This window comes from Ictidomys tridecemlineatus, chromosome X (assembly GCF_052094955.1).
Source record: "Ictidomys tridecemlineatus isolate mIctTri1 chromosome X, mIctTri1.hap1, whole genome shotgun sequence".
Lineage (NCBI taxonomy): Eukaryota > Metazoa > Chordata > Mammalia > Rodentia > Sciuridae > Ictidomys > Ictidomys tridecemlineatus.
Genome location: NC_135493.1, coordinates 90,746,083 through 90,772,336, shown reverse-complemented (window position 1 = coordinate 90,772,336; position 26,254 = coordinate 90,746,083). Strand labels below are relative to the sequence as shown.

The following is a 26,254-nucleotide window of genomic DNA, read 5'->3' as shown; positions in this document are numbered from 1 at the left end:
GCAGTTATAGTGCTTGTAAAATGAAGCCATGTACAATTTTTCTCAGAAATGTCATAAGATAAGACACCAGTCATACAGTGCAAGTTATAAAGTTTATATGAGAACCAATTTAGTGTTATTTTTTAAAACGTGACTTCTGAGATTAACCAGACAGGCTCAAAACAGTGGGACCTATTCTGCCAGCTTTATAGCTACCATCTGCAAGCAAGCACAATAGAATGGGAATGGGGTCTCCAGGCTGTGATAGCACCAGGGCAACATGCTGACACCATAGATAATCACATAATGGAGTGAGAGGTAAATTACAGCCCCATGGGCTGTTGAGGGGCCAGACAGAGTGATGACCAAGGAATATCCCCCCACCCCAAGAATCCAGGCTATAGGCCACTGGATGTAGGCCACAGCCAATATCCATCAATGCAGGGAAAAAAAAAAAAACATCTGTTACCAAAGGGCAGCAGGACTAATCAAAGACAGATTAGCTATAACATAGTTCTCTTTACATTTTGTTTGTTTGCTATTGGAATCCACTTCTATTATCTGAGGCCATGTGACTATCACACGTAGGGAAGCTACATCTGAGCACTGGTCCTGACATCCAGTAGATCAAGCTCCAGGAGCTATTTATTGGTCTGGTCTGGCTTTATACCCTGGCTAGGCTATGGGGCTTGTTCTCCTGAGATAAGGTCTTTATTCTGGTAACAGATTGAGCTGGGTAATTCTCCATTTATCACTCAAGAGACTTCACCCTGCTCTTACCCTGGGAGGATGACCTATGTGAATTACATCAGCTTCCTTAATTTCTGGCTTCTAGGGTTCAGCTAATGGGAGGTGGTGTCAGGAGATGGGGGATAGGGAGTAAGAGAAGAGAGATGTCACACTGACTTTCCTCCTCCTTGCCCTGCTCCTTCCCTTTTGGCCCTCAATTTGTGGTGGCTATAGTAGCAGTAGTTCAATGATTATGTTCTCCAATTACTGCTCCAAATCCTTTGCTAGGCTCTTGTAATGCTGGTCCCTGCCTGCTTTCCCAGGTCTAAGCATGCTAAAAGCTTTCTACCATTGCTACTGTCTGAGTGTTCCACCCTCTTTCATCAAATCATCTCCATGACCCCTTTGAGCTGTGTGCATTTCCTGGTGTTACCTCACTGGAACAGGGACTCATCATGCTCAATCCTTGGTGAGGATGAAAGCTTGAGAGTCTATCAACTGGCTCCCTTTGATTGCTGAATGGTGCTAACTTCTAGATTCCTATCACTGTGCTATTTTGGAGATATGCCCTTCTAGAATTCCCTGATACCCAACTGCTTTTGATCCCATATCTGTGTACCAAACCACCTCTCTACTCAGCCTCAGGTTAGACAAAGCCCTGGTCCTGTTCCTGGTTTTTGTCCTCTCCCGGCCCACTCCATGTACTATGAAGGTGCTCTAGATCCTTACCTAAACATTAAGCCTATCCATTAACACCTGATGCAGGCAGAATATGTTTAATCTAGCACTCAGCTTTCATCACTCAAGAAGTCCTTTTTCATTTGTCAGTGTGTTCTTTGGTACACGGAAGAGGTCATACTGAGAAAACATCAGCCCATGAGTAAATCTATGAGTTCTAAGTGAAACTTCTAGAGAGCTGCCCATGTCATTTTTTTATGTCATTTCTGGAACTTTAGCCACTGTCAGCCTGTCCATCTCATACAATGGACAAAGTGTGTGGCTTTCCAATCCCAGGCCTCCACCTACGCTCTGCTTCCACACAGAAACTTAGCCTGTTATTCCTTATTCTCAGAAAATATTTAATCTCATCACTTTGTACTCGGTGCTAGGACACTGCCACAACCTGGTGAATCTTGCCTTGAAGCTCCACATGTCATTTTTGACTAGGGCAGACTCCCCAAATGTTGGTGATTCCTTAAAGTATAAGTGAGAGATTTTTTTCTGCCCAGCCAGGCCCAGGGACTGGCAAATCTGGTCTAATCCCTCTATGTCCTATTGTGGCATAATCACTCTCCTATTAGTTCCCTGCCATGCATGAAAGATCTGACAACAATGGAGGAGGCTGGCTCATACTACCAGGCTCCAAACTGACACCAAAAAACAACCAACAGGGGCTTCAAGAGTGGCTGGTTACTAAGCTGTGATGTGCCATCTAGAATCTCCTTGAGGAAGCACTTGGTGGCCTAAGTCCTGAGGAAGGACAGGGATTCCCCTGAAAGGATTACCCCAACTACAAAGATGTCTTGGTTGCAAAGAGCCATACTGTCTAAGGTTATTTCTTTTCTTGAACCAACTCACAGAAATTTTTTTTAAAAGGCCAGGGGCTGGGGATATAGCTCAGTTGGTAGAGTACCCCCAGCACCACACACATGCAAAAAAAAAAAAAAAAAAAGACCAGGCTAGTTTGGCCCAACTCAGGATAACTCTGAAAGATGATTCTAGCTCCAGAGCTCTCTATGGGTCAGACAAGCTGTCTTTAAGTATATACTACACCTCAACTTCTCCCTTTGCTCACTCCTGATTCTTTCCCCTACTTTCCACAAGAGTTGAGTCCAAGGATACTCTCAAGTAAACATCTGCATGTTAGGTTCCACCTGCTTTCTGGAGAACCCAACCTGTGACAAGATATGATCCACAACTATCTGGAGGCATTATTCGATATTAACATTTAAGCATACATATATTCTTCACTACCAATTCTACTGTATGAACTATGTAACACTGTGCTTGACCCATTCATAACTAAGTATTTTTACATGAGATTATAGATTCATTCATAACATTCCCAAGCTATCTTATATCCTCTTGATGAAACAATGACAAGCTTAGCAATACCAGAGTGCTTTGGAATCTGATTAGGTTCTCATTATGGGTTATGTTGATTGGGTAGCATTTGATACTTGTTTTCAGTTCTTTTTAATTGATCTAAAAAAAGTTGTTGGGCTGGGGTTGTGGCTCAGTGGTACAGCACTCACCTAGCACGTGCAAGGCCCTGGGTTCAATCCTTAGCACCACATAAAAATAAATAAATAAAATAAAGGTATTGTGTCCAACTACAACTTTATACACACACACACACACACACACACACACACACACACACACTGGTCCCTTCCAAATGTCTCTGGCAGACTGATATCTTTCTAGGCTCAGTAAGCAGAACTGATGGGACCATATGAGTAAAATTCGACTCACCATAAATGAGTAACAATTAGGAAGAGCTTGCTGCTAAAGAACAGGCTCTTTCTAATGGGACATTTTCAACCTATAACTGTTCTGACGCTTACTGTTAAGCACAGAACACTCTCTATCTTAGCCTTGGAAGGGACTGCTCAGGGCCAACTACCCTGACTTGAGGAAGGTAAGGCATTTCCATTTTATAAACAATGACAGAACTTAATTTAAGTCACACTATGGGAAAGGTATCACAATAAGTGCCTCATGTATATTGACTCAGTTCCTTACAACAACCTTAATGGAGAGATACTCTTATCTCCATTTTTGAGATGGGTAAACCTGAAAGGTTGACTAATTTGTACAAAGTCACCCAGTTAGTTGATGATGGAGTCAAGCATTTGAAATCAAATCCCTATGGTTCCAGACCTCTACCTTACACTCTCTCTCTCTAAAGCACCTGAGGCTCAGTAACTGTCTCAGCTGACAGAGTTGGTAAGTCATAAAATGGGGAAGAAGTGATTGCAGGAAGAGTGAATCTTTGACCCTCCCATGCAAAGTAACTCCACCCCCAATGTGTGTGGTGATCTTTTTGTGGGTCAGGAAATCAATTTAATGGGTCAGAAACAACATTCAAAAGAGAAAGAAAGAGGATGGGAGAGAGGAGAGAAAAAAACAATGGAAGAGATAAAGGGAAGAAGAGAGAAAGGAAAAAAGAAAACAAATCTAACTACATATATAATGCCGTAAGTAGTTACAACAGCATTCTTTCATGAAACTTTTGTTCATTATGTATGTGCATGCTGGGTTGTTGTGAAAAATACATGTAACTTACCCTGGGTTGTAGTATAAAAAAGTGATTATATTTCATTCAAACTCAACAGTCATCAGGAAAATAAAAATTAAAATAATAAGATACCACATTTTTTGAGGCAAAAACATAAAAACAACAAAAATGCCTATTAATAGTGTTTAACAGATTACTATATATCCATATATACCTAATAAACAATGGCTTAGGTCTATACATATTAAGCTAGAGGAATTTTCCATGATTAGGAAAAGCACACTACAGATAAATGTATGTGGTATGATACATTTTTGTGCAAAAAAAAAAAAGATGAAATCTCAGAGGTGAATTGGATAGTGGATTGGGTGGAATGGAAGAAGAGAGAAGTAGAAAGCAAATCAAGGAACAACAAAGGCTTTTGCTAACTAGCGAAAATAAGTACATGTATCATTGAGGGTCCCAAGGGAAATAGAGGACAACACACAAACAGCGTAAATAGACAAGCTTAATAAATAAAGTGACTACAGTCATCCTTTTGTTATCAGACTCCCCACAGATACCAAATCCACTGACAGCTCAAGTCTCTTACATAAAATGGCACAGTATTTGTATCAGATCTTTGCACATCCTCCCACACACTTTAAATCATCTCTAGATGATTTATAGTGGTTAACACAATGTAAATGCTGTGTAAACAGTTGTTGCACTGTATTGTTTAGGGAATAATGACAAGGAAACAAGCCTGCATGCGTTCAGCACAAGCACAGTTTTTTTTTTTCTTGAATATTTTCTATCCATGGTTGGTTGAATCCATGAATACAGAACCTGTGGATACAGAGGGCTGACAATATTTTACAAAGTTGTGGGAAGTGTTTAGGAAAATCAACAGAGGATTCTCCAGTCCCCAAGAGTTGTAACAGCAGGGAGCCATTACAACTACCTGAGTCTAAAGGGGTACATAATGTTGGAACCTGGAGTGACAGCTATATGGACAGAATCTCCACACAGGATCTATGAAGCTTGGTAGAAGGAGGATATAACTAGCAGGAAGGGAAATGATTTCTCTCTCTTCCCACCTTCAACTTTTCTGGTGGTGCATCCCATTGGCCAATCCAACTAGATGCCTGAAAGCTAGGGAACACACTACTGTGGTCCATAATGGTCAGGCCCAGGACTGATTTGGGCAGGCTCAGAAAAGGGTAGAGTGACCTAGACATGGTACTAATAGAATAAATGGATAATAACCAACACAGAATACTAGGACGTTAAATGAAAAGGTAGAACATCAACTGAATTCAACATTTTTATATATAAAATTTTTATTTCATAATTTTATAAAAATTACTTTATAATTTTACATAATTTGTTCATATTTTAGTATCTTGTATATACAAATAAAACATAAATTCTATGTCTAAACATTTTTACATATAAAATTAAATATTCACATGGATAAGGTTTAAAAGACTACCAGGGAAAATGACAGTATTAATTTGCTTTTGTGGTGATATTTTGGATATGGGTTCATTGAATCCAGTATCTTCAATAATAATTTAAAAGATATTTTTCTTCTTCTTCTACTTTGTTTTTTGGTGATGGGTATTGAACCCAGGGCTTCATGCATTCTGAGTACACACTCTACCACTGAACTATACCCCCAGTCAATGTTTTTCTTTTATTGTTGGCAATAGACTAGACGTGAATTAAGAAATCTGACTCTACCATATACTTGTTCTTTTTCTAACTTCCTCATCTCTACAATGGGAATAATAAAAGTACCTACCTCATAGGGTTTCTATGAGAGTTAAATAAGCAAAGAGTTTTTGAGATCTTAGGTCAATGGTTGGCACACAGTAAATGCTGTGTTTGCTGTTACAATGGTGACATCAAAAGCCTCCTAATGGGTTCCCTGATGACAGAATAGCCAAAAATCTCACATTGGATCGGCCTGTCTTTACCTGTTTTCTCCAGTCTACCTACCACCATGCCAGAGCAAGCTCCCTGTGAAGGGCACACCTGATCATGTCACTTTCTTTCTTAAAATTTGCCAATAATACATATATATACATACACACATATATATTTTATTTATTTATTTATTTAAGCACCGGGGATGTAGCTCAGTGGTAGAGCTCTTGCCTAGCATGCACAAGGCCCTGGGTTTGATTCCCAACACTGCAAAAATAAATAAGTGATTTATTTTAAAAAATGTTTAATGACTTGGAAATGCTAACTACCCTTACTGTTATTATATATTATATCTATGTATCAAATTAATACAATGTACCCCATAAATATGTATCATTTTAAAATAATTAATTTAAAAAATTACAATGAAAAAATACATATTTGTTAGTGGTCGCCAGATAATATTCAAGACAACATTCAAACCTCACCCATTTGTAGGCAACTTTAGTCATCCTTCACTCCTCCCTATGTGCCTTCACTCCAGTCACACCAATTCCTCCTGGCTCTGTTCAAGTACCAGTCTGCCCCATGTCCCAGAGAGCTCTGTTGAGAATGCCTTTTCCATGTCACATCACTTTCCTACTTTGCTACTGTTACTACTCATCACTGAACTGACAAGCATTACCTCCCCAAGAATACTTCCTGTCCACTAGCCTGATTTAGAAGCAGCTTCTTGGGCTGGGGATGTAGATCAATGGCAGAGTGGTTGCCAAGCATGCACAAGGCCCAGGGTTCCAACTCCCCACCCCCAGCAACACACATGTACACACATGCACGCACACAGCTATATCAATCCATATTCCAAATCATGAGTGTACTGATTCCTCATCAGCAGTGGGTTCCTCAAGGATAGCAATGATGACCTTTATCTTTAGACACCAGCATAAAGCAGAGAACCTGCTAAGAGTGGACACTTAATTCTGATTTATCTGAGGATTAAATCTATAAATGAATAAAATAAGCAACTTACCTGATTCAAAGTCACTCAGCTAAGTAAGTGACAGTGACAGTGACAGAATTCAACTCCAGTTCTGTTCGACTCCAAAGGCCACCACTGACCCTCAACCATCTGGAAGTTCTAAGGCTGCCCTTGAAACTCCAGAGCAGTTGCCTGCCTAAAGGAACTCCCAGGGGCACTAGATCAGCTCAGGTCAGAATGAACTGGTCAGCAGGAATAAATACCTCCTTTCTGGCAGTATCAACCACATGATATTTGCTTTATCAAGGGCCTTTCCCAAGAAAATCAATTTCTGGAGCATGTTAAAATGTAAACAAACCACCACCCACTCACTCACTCCTTAAAGATAATTGGTCCAAAAAGGTCTTAGAGAATTCAGACAATTCCACAATGTTGAGAGCACCATCTGATCACATGAACTTGTTTTCCATAACCAAGCAGTTTTCTACTGAGTTTTTATTTTAAATTTGACCCCGCCATAAAATGTGCACCTCCATCTTCTGTTGTCTCACATGGCAAACCTGTGTGTACAGCCACAGTTATGCTGGGGATTCAAGACAGGAACCATTTGAGATTTGCTCTTGTGGCTTATAATGATGTTACCAGAATCCTCTGATAACAGTGTTTATATCTATTTATAACTGTAAACTATTATCCCTTTTTCTATATAATTGGATGCAACTGAGGTTAAAAAATTCAGCTGCATAAAAGTCATGCTCTTAGAGAACAGATGTTTGCTCAGCAAGGAAAGTGAATTAGCCTTTAACATAAATACCAAGAAATACATAAACACTCTTTCCAAAAGCACTGATGTTGATATTTTACATTGAAAAATAATTTAAAGATACAGGACGTTAAAAATGCAAGATAGCGCCTATTAATAAATATTATTTGAGTTGTTTCTAATTTTGGCTATTATGAATAAAACTGCTATAAATTTAAAAAATGCAAAGGAGGTATCCACAGCTGGTTTTAAAAACAGGTGCTATTTACCTCTTTAAGGTACGATGGGGCCGACAGTTCAGGCATTGGATTCATTCTCCAGTTCAGGGCAGAGAAAAATGACTCATAATTTATTTGATGTTCACTATCTTCAAACCTGCAAATAAATGACTTGACTTAGTCTGTAGAATTCAGGACTCAAATGCCAGTTTACATTCTCATGTATATTTCAGTATCTGATATTTTTCTTATTTTTATTAGTTTATTATCTACTCACCATCTTCAAGAATATAAATTCTGTGGGAGCAGGGGTCTCACCTATCTAATTTGCCAAAGTATTCTTAGCACCTAGATCAGTGCAGGTTCTTAATAGGTATTCAATAAACATGTGCTGGAGTTGTCAAAGAAACAAATTTCCATACTTAGTAACTAAGATTCTCATTATATTTTCTTAAGAATATTTGAAGGCCTTTTTAGTTTAATGGTTGGTATCAAATGCTACTAAAATAAAATGTCTTTATATTTCTTAATACCTTTTAAATCTTTAAAACAAGCCTAGATTAATTTTGTCTACTAGTATATTTTTGGGAAAAATAAAAGATATCCTTATTATTGTTATATAGCCATTAAAAGGGCTTATTTAGATCCATATTTGCTATCACAGAAATATGTTTTGGGTATATTGTTGAACAGAAAGGAGGTTATAAAATTTACGTACAGTTATGATCCTATTTTAAGTTTATATTTATTTTAAAAGGCATAGAAAAAATCTGGTTCTAACAATAGGCTTACATAAGAACAACTATCTCTGGAAAGAGAAATTATGATTTCGGCTTTTTCTTTACACTTTTATGTATCATGTGAATTGTTTTAAATTTATAATCAGAAAAAGTACATTTTCATTTTGAAAAAATTTAACAAATCATTATCATGCACCATAAATGTCTAGGTTCAAAATAACCAATATTTTTTAGACTACTTGCATGATTTATATATTTTTGTGACAACTATTTCTTAATTATGGACTCTGGCTAAAATTCATCCTTAACTTTGTTTTGGCCATCAAGATACAGTAGGTTCAATTCAATTGCTATAATGACCTAAACATTGTCTAAATACTTCTTAGTACAATACTTCAATACCACTGATCCTAAACTTGAAAAAATTATGTCAGTTTTAAAAGCCAGTTATCTATTAATCATGTAATACCATTTTTGAAGGAAATGACAAACATCACTAAGACATTCTTTTAAGCACTCTGTTCCAGGCACCTGCCTTTAAAATAACACTCATAATAAGTCAGATTTTTCTTCGTTCTTCAAAACATGGTAAGAAAATAATAGCTCACATTTATAAACTAATAAAAATCAGCACCAACAAATTAATGTTATAGTCTAATATAACACAGACTCATCAAACTAAACAAAGTAGGATAAACAGAGTGATCTGAGGAGGGGAACAGGAATTCTGTAATTCTTTTCTGTACATTTCTTGGCCAAGGCTTCTGGGATACAGCTCCAATTTGCCACCCCCTACCACTCTTTACCCTTTAAATTTTGTCTTACTCATCATTTCAACTCCTTAAAGGACATGCTCTGTTTATGGAAATATTTGTAGCCAAAATGTAGGACCATTATTTCTTTCATTTGTGTATATTTGGGGAGAAGAACTAAAACTCAATCAATTAAAGATATCTTCTGAGAAGCTTTCCTTTAGCAGGGAGCCTTAAAGAAAGCATTTTCTAACACTCTGAGTAGAAGCTGAAGTCAGAGAAGGAGATCATATAGAGCCTTTGACTTTTATTCTGAGGAAAACTAAGAGCCACTGGACTATATTGTACAGAATAGTTAGGGGACCTGCAATGTTCTGAAAGATCATGTCCCCTGGAAACTCATATGCTGAAATATAATCACCAATGTGATGATATTAGGAGATGGCATTTGGGGAGAGGTGTTCAGATCATGAGAACAGAGACCTCATGAATGAGGTTAGTGTCCTTATAGAAGAGACCACTGAAAGCTCCTTTGCACTTTTTGCCATGTGAAAACATAGCAAGAAGGAGCCATCTATAAGCTGGGAAGTGGTCCTTCTCTAGATACTTAATGTAAGAGCTCCTTGATCTTGGACTTCCCAGCCTCCTGTACTGTGTGTATATATATATATATATATATATATATATATATATATATATATATATATATATATATATATCTTTTTTTTCTAAGCTACTCAGTTTATGGTATTCTGTTGTAGCAGCCTGAACAGACCAAGATAGGACCTAAGACATTTATAAAAGAGGACATTAACTGAAATACTAAGAGTAGAATATAGCAGTTAAGGTGGAAGTGGAAGGACAGCTAGCAGTCTCTTGCAGTAATCCACACAAGGAGTAATGGTAGCTTAGACTGAGGGTGGTGGCAATGGAAAGTGGCAAACTCCGAAGGTATTTAGAATGTGGAATTCCTAAAGGACTGTATATAGTATGTAAGAAAGGAAAAATTCAAGATGACTTCAAGGCTTTTGCTTGAGCAACTGAAAAGATAGAACTGCCTTAACTGAGATGAGAAAGACTGCAGGATGTAAACATTGAGAATCAAGACCCCAAGTTCAGTTTGGGCTATGTTACACTTTGATGGGAAGTGAGCAATTTGGGCTATGAGTCTGAAGTTCAAGGAAGAGGTCCATTTCAAGATTTAAGTGTTGAAGTCATTAGCTATATAGATGCTATTTAAAGGCACAAAACTGGGATACTGGGTGAGATCATCAATGAAATAATTGTTTCTATCTGTTTGTATTGTACAGAATTTAATTGTCAGTAAATTCCCACATGAGTTACACAAGGCACTTACACAATCCTAGAGTTTAGAAGTGTACTATTTCAGTAATTGGGAAACCACTCAAAAGACTACCAACTAGAAATAGGATCACATCAGACTTTACTCCTCATATACAATCCAATAAGCAGTTCTGTGGGTTCTACTACCATAAGCATAGTACAGATCTATCTACTTCTTTCCATCTCTTTCACTTCTCCCAAATCCCAAGCCACTATCATCTCTCACCAGGATTTTAGCAACAGTTTACCATCTTGGTCTTGCTATTTCTATCCATATTGCAATAGACTATCCTTCACCAGAGTGATCTTTCTGTAACATAGATTTGCTCGATCATTTTCTTGCTTGGAAGTCCTCCAATGACTTCCCAATATACTTAGAACACAAGCTGAACTCTCATCAGGGTTTACAAACTCAACTTAATCTGGCTTCTGCAGACTTCTCTGATCACATGTTCTCACCTGAAAACTCTCTTCTTGTTACAATGTTCCAGGTCTACTGGCCTTCTTCTGGTTCCCTGAACATGCCAAGATTGCTCCTAGAAATGTAAAGCAGTCGTGTCTTCTGGTTCCTTTGTTTGAACTCTCAATTCAAATTACAATTCCTAGCCAGGTGTGGTGGTGCATGGCTTGGGAGGCTGAGACAGTAGAATCATGAGTTCAAAGCCAGCCTTAGCAACTTAGCAAGGTCCTGAGCAACTCAGCAAAACCCTGTCTCTAAAGTACAAAAAAGGGCTGGGATGTGGCTCAATGGTTAAGTACCCCTGAGTTCAATCCCTGGTACCAAAAATAAAATTATAATTCCTTAGGAAGATCTTCCTGGAGTCTCTCTTATCTGAGTCTCTGTCTGAATTTGCACTTGTCCTGTATGACAGTGTTGGAACTCACAGAAAACTTCTGGAAGTCACCATAGGAAGTCCTATTGTTTCTATTATTTGTTACCACTCACTGATATTTGTTCATATTTACCCAGCCCTTTTCCCTGTCTAGCTCATAATGTGTCAGAATCAATATGTCTAACCATTTGCCCATTTGGAAAGGATATTTCTGAATCAGATTATACTTGAGAAGGATCAAAAGCCATAAATAAAAACTGTATGTAGCTCACAAATGATGTATAAATTTTTTTTGACAAGAAATGAAAGATGTCATCTTACCCAAATCCCAGAGCTAGGCTTAAAGAAAGAGTTAGCTAATGTGGTAAAATGCTCCAAGTTTTTCTTTTCAGTTTTGTCTTAGAAGACCTTGATGTACGTGGGAATTTCCCCAAGGGGCAAAGGAGAGAAAAGAACAAAGAATATTTCAATAAAAGGGATAAAACCAGCTAGCTGGTGCTTCTTGAAAAAATTCTGTGCTTTTGGGAAATGGACAGACTTGCAGTAAATCATAATGGATTTTCCACAAGATCCTACTTTTCACCTGTAAAGGAATAAAAGTGGGGATAAAAAGGAAGAAACACAATGATGAAGATAGCTGGAACAGATAAAAGTGGAAAAGAGATTTCAAAAATTTTTACAAGATGAGCTGGGTGCAGTGGTACATGCCTATGATCTCAGCTACTTGAAGGCTGAGGCAGGAGGATAACAAATTCAAGGCCAACCTGGGCAACTTAGCAAGCCTCTGTCTCAAAATAGTTTTAAAAAGCCAAAAAGGCTGGGAATGTAAGTCAGTAGCAGAGTGCCCCTGGGCTTAATCCCTAGTACCACTTAAAACAATTTTTTAAGGTGAAAAGCAGATTGAGGATTGGTAACTGACTTGGTAGAGCAGAGGAAAGGAAACTGAGCTCAAAGTGTCTATCTGGCAGGGGATGAAAGGGAAAGTATCATTGAGAGACCAATCCATATGGCCTGCAAAATTTCTAAGAGACTCCTAAGTGCAACATTCAGGTGCCAATAAAGGCAGGGATAAAGTGTGGCATTGAAAACAAGGACTGTTGGAAACTCTAATTAAAGCAAGAGTGGAGGGACCCCCAAGTATCTTCTTCCACACTGTGTTTCTCCCTTTAGGAAGTAAATAATAGCTCTATTTGACTAATTCTAAAGAGATTGCAGTCATGGAGAGGTGGCATAATGGAGACAGAGAAGAACCTGAATTTGAGAGCACTCAGCCCCCTTCCTTCCCCTTTCCTCTTTCCAGAACATCAGTGGCCATGTTTAAACTCTTCTACCTTCTCTGATCCCATCCTCCTTTCTACTAGGGACAGGAAAATATAGGATTCTTCTCTCAATACCATAAATGTTTACAGAGAAATCTCCAGATTTCAGCTTCTGGGGATTCCCCAATGAAGAAGGAGCTTCAGAAGCTGATTGATTATGCAATGAAACCCACCAATCAACAAGACTCCCCTTCCCAACCAAAGTGTCCAACATTAAGGACAGAAGTCAATACAGTAATGGGGGGTGGGGTGGGGGGAGAACAGGAGAACAAGAGAAACAGACAGTTCAGGGAGCAGAGGGCAAGATGTGATCTAAAAGGATATATTATTCCCCTGAAAAGAGAACAGAGGATTACAAAAAAGGAAATGTGTGGCCTCAAAACATGTGCTTGGAATTAAAAAATATGAGAGTGGTAGAATGATGCAGTTAGATGGTTTGGAACACAAAGTGGAGTAAATCCCCTGATAAATACATCTAATGAAAATGAGAAAATTTGAGACAGAAAATGTCCAAATGTGGGAGATCTGAAATCTTAATAATAGGAGTTCTCATAAGATAAAAACAAAAATGGAACAGGGGAAATTATTAAATAACTAATAAAAAATTCTCAGAAACAAAGGGAAGAACCTGCAAAGTAGAAGAGCCCACAAAGTGGTAACCACACTGAATTCACATATGAACACTTGAAGGCTGAGGCAGGAGGATAATAAATAAAAGGCCAGCCTGGGCAACTTAGCAAGCCTCTGTCTCCAAATATTAAAGTCCCTATCATGAACTTCCAGAACATCAGAGATAAAGAGCAGATCCTGAGAGCATACAGAAAGAACAAGTAGTAATGAAAACCAAGATTACGCTAAATTCTCAATCATCACAACAGGTAGTTATCATTTATCTATAAATGATAAATCAAGAAAAAATATTATGCACATCCTAAATGCCTGCAAAAGCAGCTAGAAGGGTTAAAGGCAGCCATTGATATGGACAGAGAATGCCATTGATGGAATAAGCTTATCAGAATGGATTATTTTTATTATGTTTAAATTAAAAATGTAAGGGGTGTTAAAAGCAGGTGACAGATCCTAAAACATGCTTTTCTAGGTAGTAAACATGGAAACATCCATCTTGGAAAGAAAGGAGTGCTACTAGTTGGGAGCTTGCTCACTTGGAATTAGTCTCTGAGTCTTCCTTCCTGCTCCCAAATTCTGCATTTAGCTTCTTCCATGGACCACTGATATGGTGAGATTTTTCCTGCCATCATTTGCTATTCTATACTCTGATACACACTATACCTGTAACATGAAGTTATGAGAGAGCCCTAGGATACAAGGGAGATCTCCTGTTCTAAAAACAGAGCAGGTTGGAAAAGAAGTCAGGAGAAACAATTCAGAGATGGAGAAAGGTTTGAACATCAGGTAAATGAGGACAAGTAGGCTACTCAGTGCCTATAGTTAGCCTCGAAGGTTATTACCCCTGTCACTCATCATAGAGGCCTCCCTCTGGCCCATGACTAAATACATCATTTGCCAAATCCAAGCCATCCTTTCAAAATAGTTTGGAAAAGCCTGTGAATTATATAGAAAATATATTACCTTATTTCATTGTCATGTTGGGCTTTCACTAAAAAATATGATCCAGATTCTCCACCTGAGTTCCCTACTTTATTCCTCTCCAAAGGACATTTGGGTCTTGCTAAAACTCTGATCGACAGTCAAATAACAGAGATTTGCTACTCTGGAAGAAATTCATTTTAAAAGTCTTTGAAGGCAATTCCAAAGAAGAACTTTCTATGGCAACATTGTTGGAATCAGTGCAGAGCCTTCCAGGGTGACTGCCCTAAAGGGCAATGCTAATTCTGGCTTTTAAGTGTTTCTATGCTTGTTAAAAAGTCAGCCTCCTTACTTTCAAGTCCCAGTTCACAGTGCTAAAGTGTTTTCCTAAAGCCTCCATAAATTCTTCTTTCCCTTTGAAACTTCAGCAATCTACCATTACCTTCACTACACCAACCATGAGACATGTTTGTGCAAGAAGGGGGAGGGAAGGCAATTTCTCTGGTTCCTCTCTAAATAATAATGGCCCCCAAACATGCTCCCTGATGCTTTGCTAGGTGGGAGTTCTTAGAAGTGAGTCTAATGGGACATTTGACTGATGTTCATGGTCCCCCTTCCAAAAATGATGAATAACTTGAAAACTGCAGAAGCCATCCATCTCCTTGCCACAGGGAATAATGCTGAGCTGCTTTGTTTCTACCTTCTACAGAGGTTAAGAAAAAAGGTTTAGTGGAGGCTATATTTTACTGAAGAGGAACCTGCTTCCTCTCTTTTGCAAAGGCTATCTCATCACTTTAGGGCACCCTGAGACACCTTGTAAAATTCTTCCAGGCCAGAAAACTTAAAAAAAAAAAAAAAAAACTAGAGTTCTGGGCCACTACATTGACTGGTCGCAAAAAGTTTGGGCTGGCAAAATGGCATTGCTCAAGCTGCCAATGAGTAACTGGTTATCTCTAAATTCCAATTGTGGATTCAACACAGAGCTCTTTGGTAAGGTGGGTTACACATGCCAAGTATGGACTGTGCATACTGTGCTCTGTTGGTCCACAGAGTTTGGGATTATGTAAAAGAACTACAAATTTGACTACAAAACACCTTACATTTGGAAGGACAAAATTCATCTGGGTGGGTAGGTATGCATGTGTGACACAATGAAGCAGAAAGAAAGGGGGCATGGTGAAGAGAGAGACTGAGAAAGCAAGCACTCTTCTCTGAAAACTTTATCAGTACATCAGTCTGAAACATCAGCAGCCACATGGCTCAATGCTGTCCTTCAGCCTCATTGCCAGGTATTGTTGGGTGAAATTACATATGCGTCCAAACCTTGCCTCTGGGAAGGGTCGGGGGGCAGGGCTGGGGAGAACATAATGAGATGATTTTAAAGCCCTGTTAACTTTTTCCATTTTAATAGATCTTTCTGGATGAGGCACCAACTCTCTTGGGAGGCCAGTTCTAAGGCATTCCATGGAACCCAAAGCCAGCTATAAAAGATTGGCTTGGGGCAGAGCTGATGGGGAAAGAGTTGCACTTGAATTTCTAGTTATTCCAAGTCTAGATTCAGCAGGCCTCAATTAGGGGAGGAAGCCACCTATTTACACTCCAGTCCCACAAGAAACTCAGGATGGAATGACCTCAGAACTCTCTTCATCTTTTATGGTTTGAGAGTCAGAATTTCTTGCCTATTAGTAGTGAGGAGCATTTACATTCAAATTAAGGCTCAGAGGGGTTGAGGAAATACACCAAGACCACATAACCAGAAGCAGCAGAACTAGACTTCAGAGTCAGGTCTGGTGGATCCCAAGCCCCGGGTTTTCTCCTCCATGAACAATATATCAGCACAGGATAAGTCTGTGAGGCTGCAAAGATGAATGAGACATAGTCCCTACCCCTAGGAGCTGAGATAGAAACAAAGATCCAGGGCATCTTAGGGAGTTTTTGTTCTAATTCCATTTGAGACTCACTTTGGACTTAAGCATGTTCTTGCAGTGAGACTCTCCTTAGACCTCCATGTTTGCATTTATGAAATGAGGAATAATGGCTACCATCAATTAAAATACACCTTTTAATATGCTCAAGAATGAACAAAATATTCTTAGGTCCTTAGTACTATGTCAAGGCAAAGTGTCACTCCTATTATTAATGGGTAATAGGCACTGCTACAAAGAACATTTAAGTCTGATGTTCTGTGCATTAGTGAAATGAATTTGTGTAGTGAGTAAGGTGACCTCATACCAGCTCTCACCATATAAACTGATGGGGACTGGAGCAACTGAAGGTGAAAAGATTTTGAGGTCCAGATCTTGGCTTGGATTGTGCTAATTAGGAAAAGACCTAGCTGAATTACAATAACAATGGGAACCGAGCAGACAAGAAATCTTAGTACCAAAACACCAAGTCAGGAGAAACAACTGGGTAACAACCAGTGGGTGAAAGAAAGTACCCAATTCTTCAGTCATACAGTCTTTCATCTTGTGATCTGAATACATGCAACAGTGCCACTTGACAACTGCCTGGACTTATCACAAAGCAGGTAAATCTACCCTTGGGCAGAGTGTGCACTGAACAAAATCAACAAACTCCATGCCTGCCTCCCATGGGAGACTGCAGACGTCAGAGGGGGTTCTGGCTTAGCATGCCATGAGGAGGCTGTGCAGAAAGAGACTCTGGTCAAGGCTCTGTAAAGCTCTGTGGAGTCTGTGGGGAACAATAAGAATGCAGAATATAAATGTAAGCTGCAGGCTGATGGGCCCATTAGGAATTAGGGCAGTCTTTGAAAGGAATCTGCGGAGATGATGCAAAACACCAAGCATGTGACCCAAATCATGGCAGGGCATATTGGAAGGAGAAGGGAATGGGAATGAGACATTTTCTAATCTGATTAGTCTGAAGTTTCCCCTGAGTGTGGAGAAGGGTCACCGCACAATTAGAGGCAAAGTTAGACTGAACATGGTCTGCTTAGCAGTGGAGAGGGGTGAACTCCTCAAAGCTAAGCTGGGCAGGGAGGCAGATGTGTTTAGAGACAGAAACAACTTTGAAAGCAAGTTGCAGAATCTTTTTTTTTTTGCATTTAATGTCAAATTGTAAAGGCAAAGACAAAATAGTCTGCTGAGAGAATGGGAGGATGATGACTTGGTGGCCTCAGCACTGGCTAAGAAACCTCTAGGTCCTCCAGAGGCCAGGCTCCCACATTACTGGACTTTCTAGGACAACTCGTCCTCAGGCCCATCAAGAGATAATCTAATAAACATCCCCAGCTTCCTGACTAGAAGACAGCTTAATGTGTGAAAAGCATCCAGATCCAACTATTGAAAAACAAGGAAGGCTCCCTTCATAAAGAAGGACACAGGATTCTCCCAGTTCATTTCTAAGTCAGACTGTGTGGTCTATGGTCCCTTACTTCAACTTCTCTCTTAGACCCTAGTCAATAGTTAGCATCAGGTGCTGTGTTGGGTACTTTATATACATTATCTCAGTTACTCCTTTGAATTAGTAGGAAGTAAATACTATTGTTTGTTTGTGTTAGTCAACTTTTTTTACTGTGACCAAAATACCTGACAAACAACTTAAAGGATAAAAAAGTTTATTTTGGCTTCCAGTTTCAGTCCATGGTTGGCCAGTCTATTGCTTTGGATCTGAGGTGAGGTAGCACATAGTGGTGAAAGGAGGTGGTAGAGGGAAGCTGCTCAACTCATGGCAGTCAGGAAGGAAGGGTGGGGAAGAGGTCAGGGACAAGATGTCTTGTCCCCAAGGGCATACCCTCAGTGACCTACTTCCTTCAAAAATGCCCCTCTTGTCTTCAGTTTCCACCTCCTCCCAATAGTCCATTTAAATTATTCATCCCTCAGTGAACTAATCCACTGGTGAGGTCAGAGCCCTCATGATCCAGTCACTTCTCAAAAGCCCCACCTCTGGACATTACTACATTGGAGACCAAGTCTTTAACACATGAGCTTTTGGGAGACATTCTGAACCAAATCATAACACTCTTTTTATTTTATTTTTTTTATTATTAGTTGTTCAAAACATTACAAAGCTCTTGACATATCATATTTCATACATTATATTCAAGTGGGTTATGAACTCCCATTTTTACCCCGTATACAGATTGCAGAATCACATCAGTTACACATCCTCATTTTTACATATTGCTATACTAGTGTCTGTTGTATTCTGCTGCCTTTCCTATCCTCTACTATCCCCCTCCCCTCCTCTCCTATCTTCTCTCTCTACCCCATCTACTGTAATTCATTTCTCTCCTTGTTTTCCCTTTCTCCTCACTTCCTCTTATATGTAATTTTGTATAACAATGAGGGTCTCCTTCCATTTCCAATAACACTCTTTTTAGAGGTAAGGAATCTGAGACTTAAGCAGGTCCAAACTCTTGCTCAAGATCACATAGCTAGTAAGTAGATTCAAAGAATATGAAAAACAAGGTAGGGGAATAAAACTGCCAAGATGTGATAATTCATTGATTGTTTACTGGTGGTAAATTAAAGGGGTTAGAAGCAAGTGTTTGTATCTGAATGGATCAAAAGTCAAGTCACAACTCTTCATTATAAGGTAAGGGATAAAAAGAGAAACATAAATAACCAAGCAAATGTGAGAGGGATTCATGGATATGGTGGCATTTGAAATGGGTCTTGAAGGAAGAGCCAGCTTTCAGTAGGTGAAGAAAATTGGGAGCTATTTCCTATGAAAGAAATAGCCAGAGAAAAGGCAAAAAAGTAGGAAAACATGAGAAATATGTATAAAATGCTAGATGGCCCAATTTCACTGGCATATCGGGAAAATGAAGGAGTACTTTGGGAATGTGATAACTACAGAGAATCCTGACTCCTAGGCATGCGTACTTCATCTCAGGTCTTTTACACCAGGATGACTTACTTATCTTTCATACTATTACTAGAAAATAAAAGAAAATGAGCTAAAACTAACAAACAAACAAAACAAATAGAACCGATAGTCTAGAAAATTACTCCAGGTCAATGTAACGCATATACACACACACATCCAACGGGCTTTGCCCTTCTCTTGATTCTCCTCCTGACGCTTGGACCCTAGTTCTCCAAATGGGAATTTGTTTTTATCTGTTCCTTTGGTTTCTCCTTTAGTCTCAGACAAAGGACACCCCACCCAACCCCTGCTTGAGAACAACACTCCAACTGGAAATCCTAAGTCCCATGATGGAGAAGGAGGAAAAGTAGTTTAAAACTAAAGACTTTGGTCTTAGGAAGCATGAGATACTACAAAAGATTTGTGAGTAGAAGAATGACACAATGATATTTTTGCTCTTAGAAGATATTTAGTTGTAGTCTGTAAAGGTAGATTTAAAAATTTAGACACTGGTGGAAGAAAGACCAAGGTGGAGGACCTGAAATAGTCAAGAAGAAATGTAGATCATAACAAGTGTAATGATAATGATAATGAAGAGGAGACAGTGGGTACAGGCAGTAGGAAGGAGGTAGAACTCTTAAGACATCCTAATATATTGGCTATTGACAATTATTCAAAATTGATAGAAGTGGGCTAGGGTTTTAGCTCAGGGGTAGAGCACTTACATAGCATGTACAAGGTCCTGGGTTTGATCTCTAGTACAAAAGAAAATTTGTTAGAATCAAGGCATGCACATTTAAAAGGTTCAGGGATCAAGTCACAACGCTGCTTCTTCTAGACTGTAAGACTAGGCAAACTACCTTATTTCTCTAAACCTCAACATTCTCATGTATAAGACAGGAAGGATAATAGTTCTGACCACACTATGTTATTCTCAAAAAATAAATAAAATAATGCATCCAAATCAATGATTACAATGCCTAACATGAAGCCAAAAATGTCAAAATTATCAAGACATCTAAGTCAGTGGAGGAGCTGGAGCAATACCATAGGAAACATAAAAGATGACCAGAATCTGAGGAATTGGACAGGTGCTGCCAGAAAGTCAGAAGTCATGTTCAATAGAAGCAATGTGTTTTAGAAAGCAATTCATTATGTTTTCCTTTTATGGCATCATAATCTGTATATTATTTTATATATAGTGCTCCAGCAAGTCCTATGCTAATAACCCTAGATCCTTTTACCACATGTTTTTAGTCATCAGGAACTACTGCTTCAAAAAACCTACCCCAAATTTTACATCTAATGTTCTCATAATCAGTCAAGTTGTACATTTAATTTTGTCTCAGAAACCTATATATATGTAAGTGTGATAATGTCAAAATGATAATAATTCATAATAGGCTCTCTAACATTTAAAATCATGACTAACTTCTCCTTTTATAGTATTTAAATGGAAGTGGCTCTTCAGTGATATAATCAAAATAGTTATGGTCAATTTAAGGGTAATTAAAGGTAGATGTAAAAACAGAAATTGTCTCTAAAACAAAAATATGCAGAAGAATCCCATCATGGGGATATCTTACTTACCTGGATAGTAAGTTTCCTAGAAGATCATCACTCAAAGGTAACCTGGAGGACTTGCACAGCCTTTGGATGTCTTTGGTGGGTAATACATGTTTTCTGCATTAAAACAAAATGTATTGACTTTTATATACTTTGTGTCTCTCTGGTAAAATTGCATGTTATAAGAAAAAAAATACAAATGTGATATGTCCTAAAATATGCACATGAAAGTAAGTATGAGAACTTGTATTGGAGTTCATAGTAAGGAAAAACAGTCATATTGCATTTCACCAACTTTTTCCATTTTAGAGGTCACCAGATTCTGTCCTTATGAAGGCCTCTCCTTCAAGATTCAGATTCTTGGTTGGTGATAGTACTGCCTATTAAGGCTGTAACCACGAGTGTTGCTCTTAGTAATCGATCTGCATTCTTGACCACTAGTCAAAAACAGTTTTGATATCTGAAAACATCTCCTAATTTGACAGGCATCTAGAGCCTCCAACACAAGTATGATATGACTTGAGGGCATTTTTCTGGTCTTTTTTTTTGGATCCAAACCCAGCTGGGGCCTTAACATTCACTTTGATTTTGTCCAATGCAAGTCAAAACGACTCTAGAGGAGGCCCAATGGTCATTTCAGTAGTCTCACTTGGCCGATGTTTTCCTAGGCACTATGCAAAATGAGAAACAACAAGAAAGAAAGTGGGCTCTTTTCTTTGCAATGAGAATGTTGATATCTCCAATCAAAGGTTGTTGGATCTATAAGAACCCCATGCTGTCTGATTAAGCAACCCCAATACTCCCAAGAAGTTTTCATTTAGCAAAGGAGGATCAGGTTCCTCACCCTGGGGAAGGGGCACCACCATGGTTGAAGGTAGAGCCAGAATTATGCAAAGACCAGTCAAAAGATCCTCTGGGAGGTTCAAGGAAGCTTAAAGCTTTAATGAAAAATAATATTTCAATAAGGATGCATTATAGATTAGAGAAACTATGGCACCTTCAAAGATACTTAGGGCATGTAGCTGGTCATTTGGGTGTAGACTTCAAGTCGGGATCAACAAGGGGGTCAGAGGGAAGAGAAATGGCAGTGGTATGTAGTAAAAGGGCTAGAAGCTAGAGTGAGAACTAAGATTTTTCTAACTCCAGATAAAATCAATAATTTTTATGTCTCCCCACTATATCATATCTATGGATAAGATGAAATCCAAAACATAGTGAGATGTTTGGATCCATTTGTACAGAACAATGGTTTAATAAAACTGTACACACACATGTTCAGTGTACTAGAAATAGATTGCGCTAAACATCATTACATTTAAGAAGAAATGATTTATTCTAAATTTTATTTATTCATTTTAGTTGTTGATGGACTTTTATTTTTTATTTACATGTGGTGCTGAGAATCGAACCCAGTGCCTCACACATTCGAGGCAAGCACTCTACCACTGAGCTACAACCCTAGCCCCAAGAAGAATAATTTCAAAGAAATTCTGTAGAAAGTTTAATTATAAATTCCCTGCCCTGTGTATTATAAAAGTCACATTTATAAATCCCAATTAGTACTAAAACAATGTAAGAAGATATCTTGGAATTAAATCTGCTAATGTCTTGATTTACTATGCTTCAGTTGAAAACTTCTAGAAGCAAATGAAAATAAAAGGGGAGAGCCTATTCTTTTAAAGACATAGGGCCTCCCCTGTCCCCTAAGTATTTAAGGTGTCTTTGTTAAAAGGTAGAGTATGATGAGACATATCAATTTTCTTTTTGCCCTTTTGGATGAATATAAATTCCTTCATTACTCAGGTTCACATAAACTTAAATGATTTATTAGAATCAATAAAATGAAGCTTACTTTTCTCGATCTTCATACACACAGTTAAAAATGAGTCTGTCAAAATTTTCAAATATATTTTTCTTGAGCTTTTCATGGGCCTGTGCAATTAAGATATTCACATCTGTACTCATGTCCTCAGGCACACGGTAGTGGCGTGCAATGGTGATAACCTCCTGGTCTATAAGCCTCCCAGATGTTACATTCATCAATAAATCTCTGTAAAGGAAATAGGAAAATGATATCTAAGAATATTTTTACCTCTCCTTCTATTAAAAAGATCCAAATTTCATTTCATGAAACTCTTACCAACAGTGTAGAGGTCAGAAAATTAACGTCTTTTAACTTAATTCTTATACTTTAGCAGCAGGAAGGTACAAATGCTAGAATGAGAAATCATCAGTACTATGGTTTATAAGCAAAATGGCATTTTTTTCCAGAGTCAAATTTCTATCAGGTAATAGCCTACAACCAAGAAGTAAATTGTTGAAGTCCTTGAATGGTCAAAATACCTGTCACTAAGTTCATGACTTTAAAAATGTCTATTAAACTTCCTTACACAAAATAGTAACTGACTTAGGTTTCTGGTTTCCCAGGACACAAAATTTATGAATCAATAAATCAGAACTGTGTTTTGGGGATGGGGAAAGCAATTATGCACTTTTCTGTAATAAAAAGTAAAAACTTAAAAATAAGAGGAAAGTTAAAAGAGTTATGTAAGGATACATTTGTCTGACTCTTTAGAAGGCAAATGGCAGTGAGATTATTTGGCAAAGATAAAAAATAAATAATAACAACATATTAACAATGGAGGCCCAAAGCATAACAATACTATTTTGTTTTCAGCGTGTCCTGTGTGAAGCTATAGACTATGTAGCATACATTAGGAAGAATTATATAAGTGATTAAAATGCAAAAATATTATGGTGGTTACATGAATTAGCTTCCAATAGAAAAACTTTCTTACTTGAAATAATTCAACTCCCCAAACTCCCAAATAATTCAACTCCCCCAAATCCCAAATAAAGGAATAAAATTTTATTCTAGATTGGTTTTTGAGAAGAATGGCTTTTAGTTCTTTTAGATAATTCTGGCCATTATCACTATCATTTAAGAATTCTAGCTGAGTACAATGGCACATACCTGTAATCCCAGTGGCCCAGGAGGCTGAGGCAAGAGGATTGATTACAAATTCAATCCAGCCTCAGCAACTTAGTGAGGCCCTAAACAACTTAGTGAGACCCTGTCTCTAAATGAAATTTTAAAAAAGGTAAAAATGGCTGTGGGTCAGTGGTTAAGCACCCCTGGGTTCAATCTCCAGTACAGAAAAAAAAAATTCTAGGTTCCCATAGAATTTCGAGTCTAAGAAAGCCCATAATGTTCTTTCCAAAGGAAATGCATTTTACCTACATCTACTTCTCAAGGTTTTGAGTTTTTTGGTTTGGTTTTATATTTTTAATGGGAAATGAGGGCCAAATTCAATCAAGGGGAGCCCATAATTTCAGAGAGTCAGGTCAGATAATCAATCAGGAAATCTGACAAGGGGATCACTCTATGGAAAACACTATAAAAGATACTCTGGCATCTGAACTTTTCAGTCCATACTCCAAGCATACAGATGAGATCTCAAAGCTACAAGATTGTAGAGCCAATTGAATGAAATGAGTAATAGCAATAACAACCTCTACCATTTACTGTGGTCTTGCTATATGCCTGGTCATCTGCTGCCAGGTACTTTTAGCATGGATTGTCTCATCTGATCTAAGAGGTAAGGTACTATTATCATCCCCATTTTACAGATGAGAACACTGAGACACAGAAATGTTAAGTTATCCACCCAATATCACAAAATCCAGAATGAAAATGCTGTCTGGCTTCAAAGCCCATGCTTCTGTATATTCCTCTATCCCCAGTCCTCCGTTGGGAAAGAAGAGAGAATAGAAGTGGAGTGGAGCTCAGGTGAAACTTCCTAAAGGCAGGGGATTTTGAGCTGATTTTTTTAAATGTTCCTCTCTTCCTTTTACTATCCATGCTATAGTTTGAATGTGTGTCCCCAAAGTTCATGGGTTGGAAATCTAATCCTCCAATTCATGTGTTAATGGTTAGAAGATAGACTTTCAGGAGGTAATCAGGATTAGATGAGGTCATGAAGGTAAGGTAGGGCCACTATGATGGCATTAGCAGCTTTATAAGAAGAAGAGAGACCTGAGCTAGTAACCTTGCTGTTGTGCCATGTGATACCTCCCACCATGTCATGATGCAGCAAGGCCCTCACAAAATGCCAAGCAGATGCCCACATCATGCTCTTGGACTTCACACATTCCAGAATCATGAGCCCAACATGTGTCTATTTATTGTAAATTACTGTGTCTCAGGTATCTTGTAATAGCAACAGAAAATGGAATAAGACAATTCATTACCTCTCTTTTGAGGACTATCCTTAGCCAGCACAAAAAGGTAAGAGAAAATAATTTCAGAAACATTGAGTCACCAGCCATCTCTGACAGGGTGGGTAACTGATCATAGAAGAGGTGCTACAAGGAAAGCCCTGGCTCATTTGCAGCATTGGTCATGGAATAATCAGTCACGATCATACATAAAATGAAACACAATACAACTATTAATGCTTTGTTGATTGGTATTTGTTTGTATAAAAGATGTCTAGGCAGGGACTGGGGTTATGGCTCAGTGTTAGATAGAGCACTTGCCTAGCATGTGAGGCCCTGGGTTCAATCCTCAGCACCACATAAAAATAAATAAATAAAATAAAGGTATTGTGTCCATCTACAACTGGAAAAAAAGAGATGTTTGGGCTATGTTGATGTAACATGATCCCAGTGAAACTCAATATATAGGTGCATATAGAGTCATAAGGAGAAAGAAAACACAGGGAAGAGATGGACCAAAACATCAATAGCAGTATCCTTCATTGCCAAGATTTCTTTTTTTAAAAGGCATTTTCATTTTTCTCAGCTTTTGTAACAATCAAATATAACTTTCATTATCAGAAATAAAACCTTTCAAACAGCTTTTTCCTTTTGCAAGTAGACTAGTGTGTGAAGAAGAGCAAGCGGCGCACACCCAAGGACAAGGGAAAAAAAAAAAACATGTGCAGCAATAACTAGAAACTTTCCACGCACCTTTAACTAAACTTATTATAGTACCACCAGATCATAAAAGTTTATTTTCCTTTTCATTGGATAAACTGAAATTATCCTGGCTTCACTGCAGTTAAAATTTATATCTGCTGGGATTTTGTATGCTTGGATTTTAAACAGCTCAGTATTCCACAGCATTACATGGCATTATGTGAGAGCTTCTAACAAGCTATGCCATACTTAAAACTGTCATCAGTCCTGCAGGGCATCAGAGGACTTGCAGCAGCTACCCCTGTGGCTGCAATATCCACAGGAGGCAGATTGCTGAACCAGGGATCTCAACCATGGCATCTCAGTCTCGCTTTGCAGATCTCAACAGGCTGCCACTACTTTGCCCTGCATTTGCCATGTGTGCCTTTTTTAGGACTTGCTCCATTTTATCTAGTTGGGCATGGTGGCGCACACCTGTAATCCCAGCCACTTGGGATCCTGAGGCAGGAGGATCATGAGTTCAAAGCCAGCCTCAGCAACTTAGCAAGGCCCTAAGGGAGACCCTATCTCTAGACAAAA

At 38.4% G+C, this 26,254-nt stretch overlaps 1 protein-coding gene across 1 annotated transcript in view; it reads right to left on the bottom strand.

Moving 5' to 3' along the window:
* Positions 1-26,254, bottom strand: part of Efhc2 (EF-hand domain containing 2) — a 179,898-nt gene that overhangs the window by 12,682 nt on the left and 140,962 nt on the right. The window contains exons 12-14 of the mRNA XM_021725577.3: positions 22,608-22,805; positions 20,780-20,872; positions 7,872-7,977 (exon numbers count right to left, since the gene is read on the bottom strand). Coding sequence (XP_021581252.1) covers positions 7,872-7,977; positions 20,780-20,872; positions 22,608-22,805 — 397 coding nt within the window. The remainder of the gene's footprint in view (positions 1-7,871; positions 7,978-20,779; positions 20,873-22,607; positions 22,806-26,254) is intronic.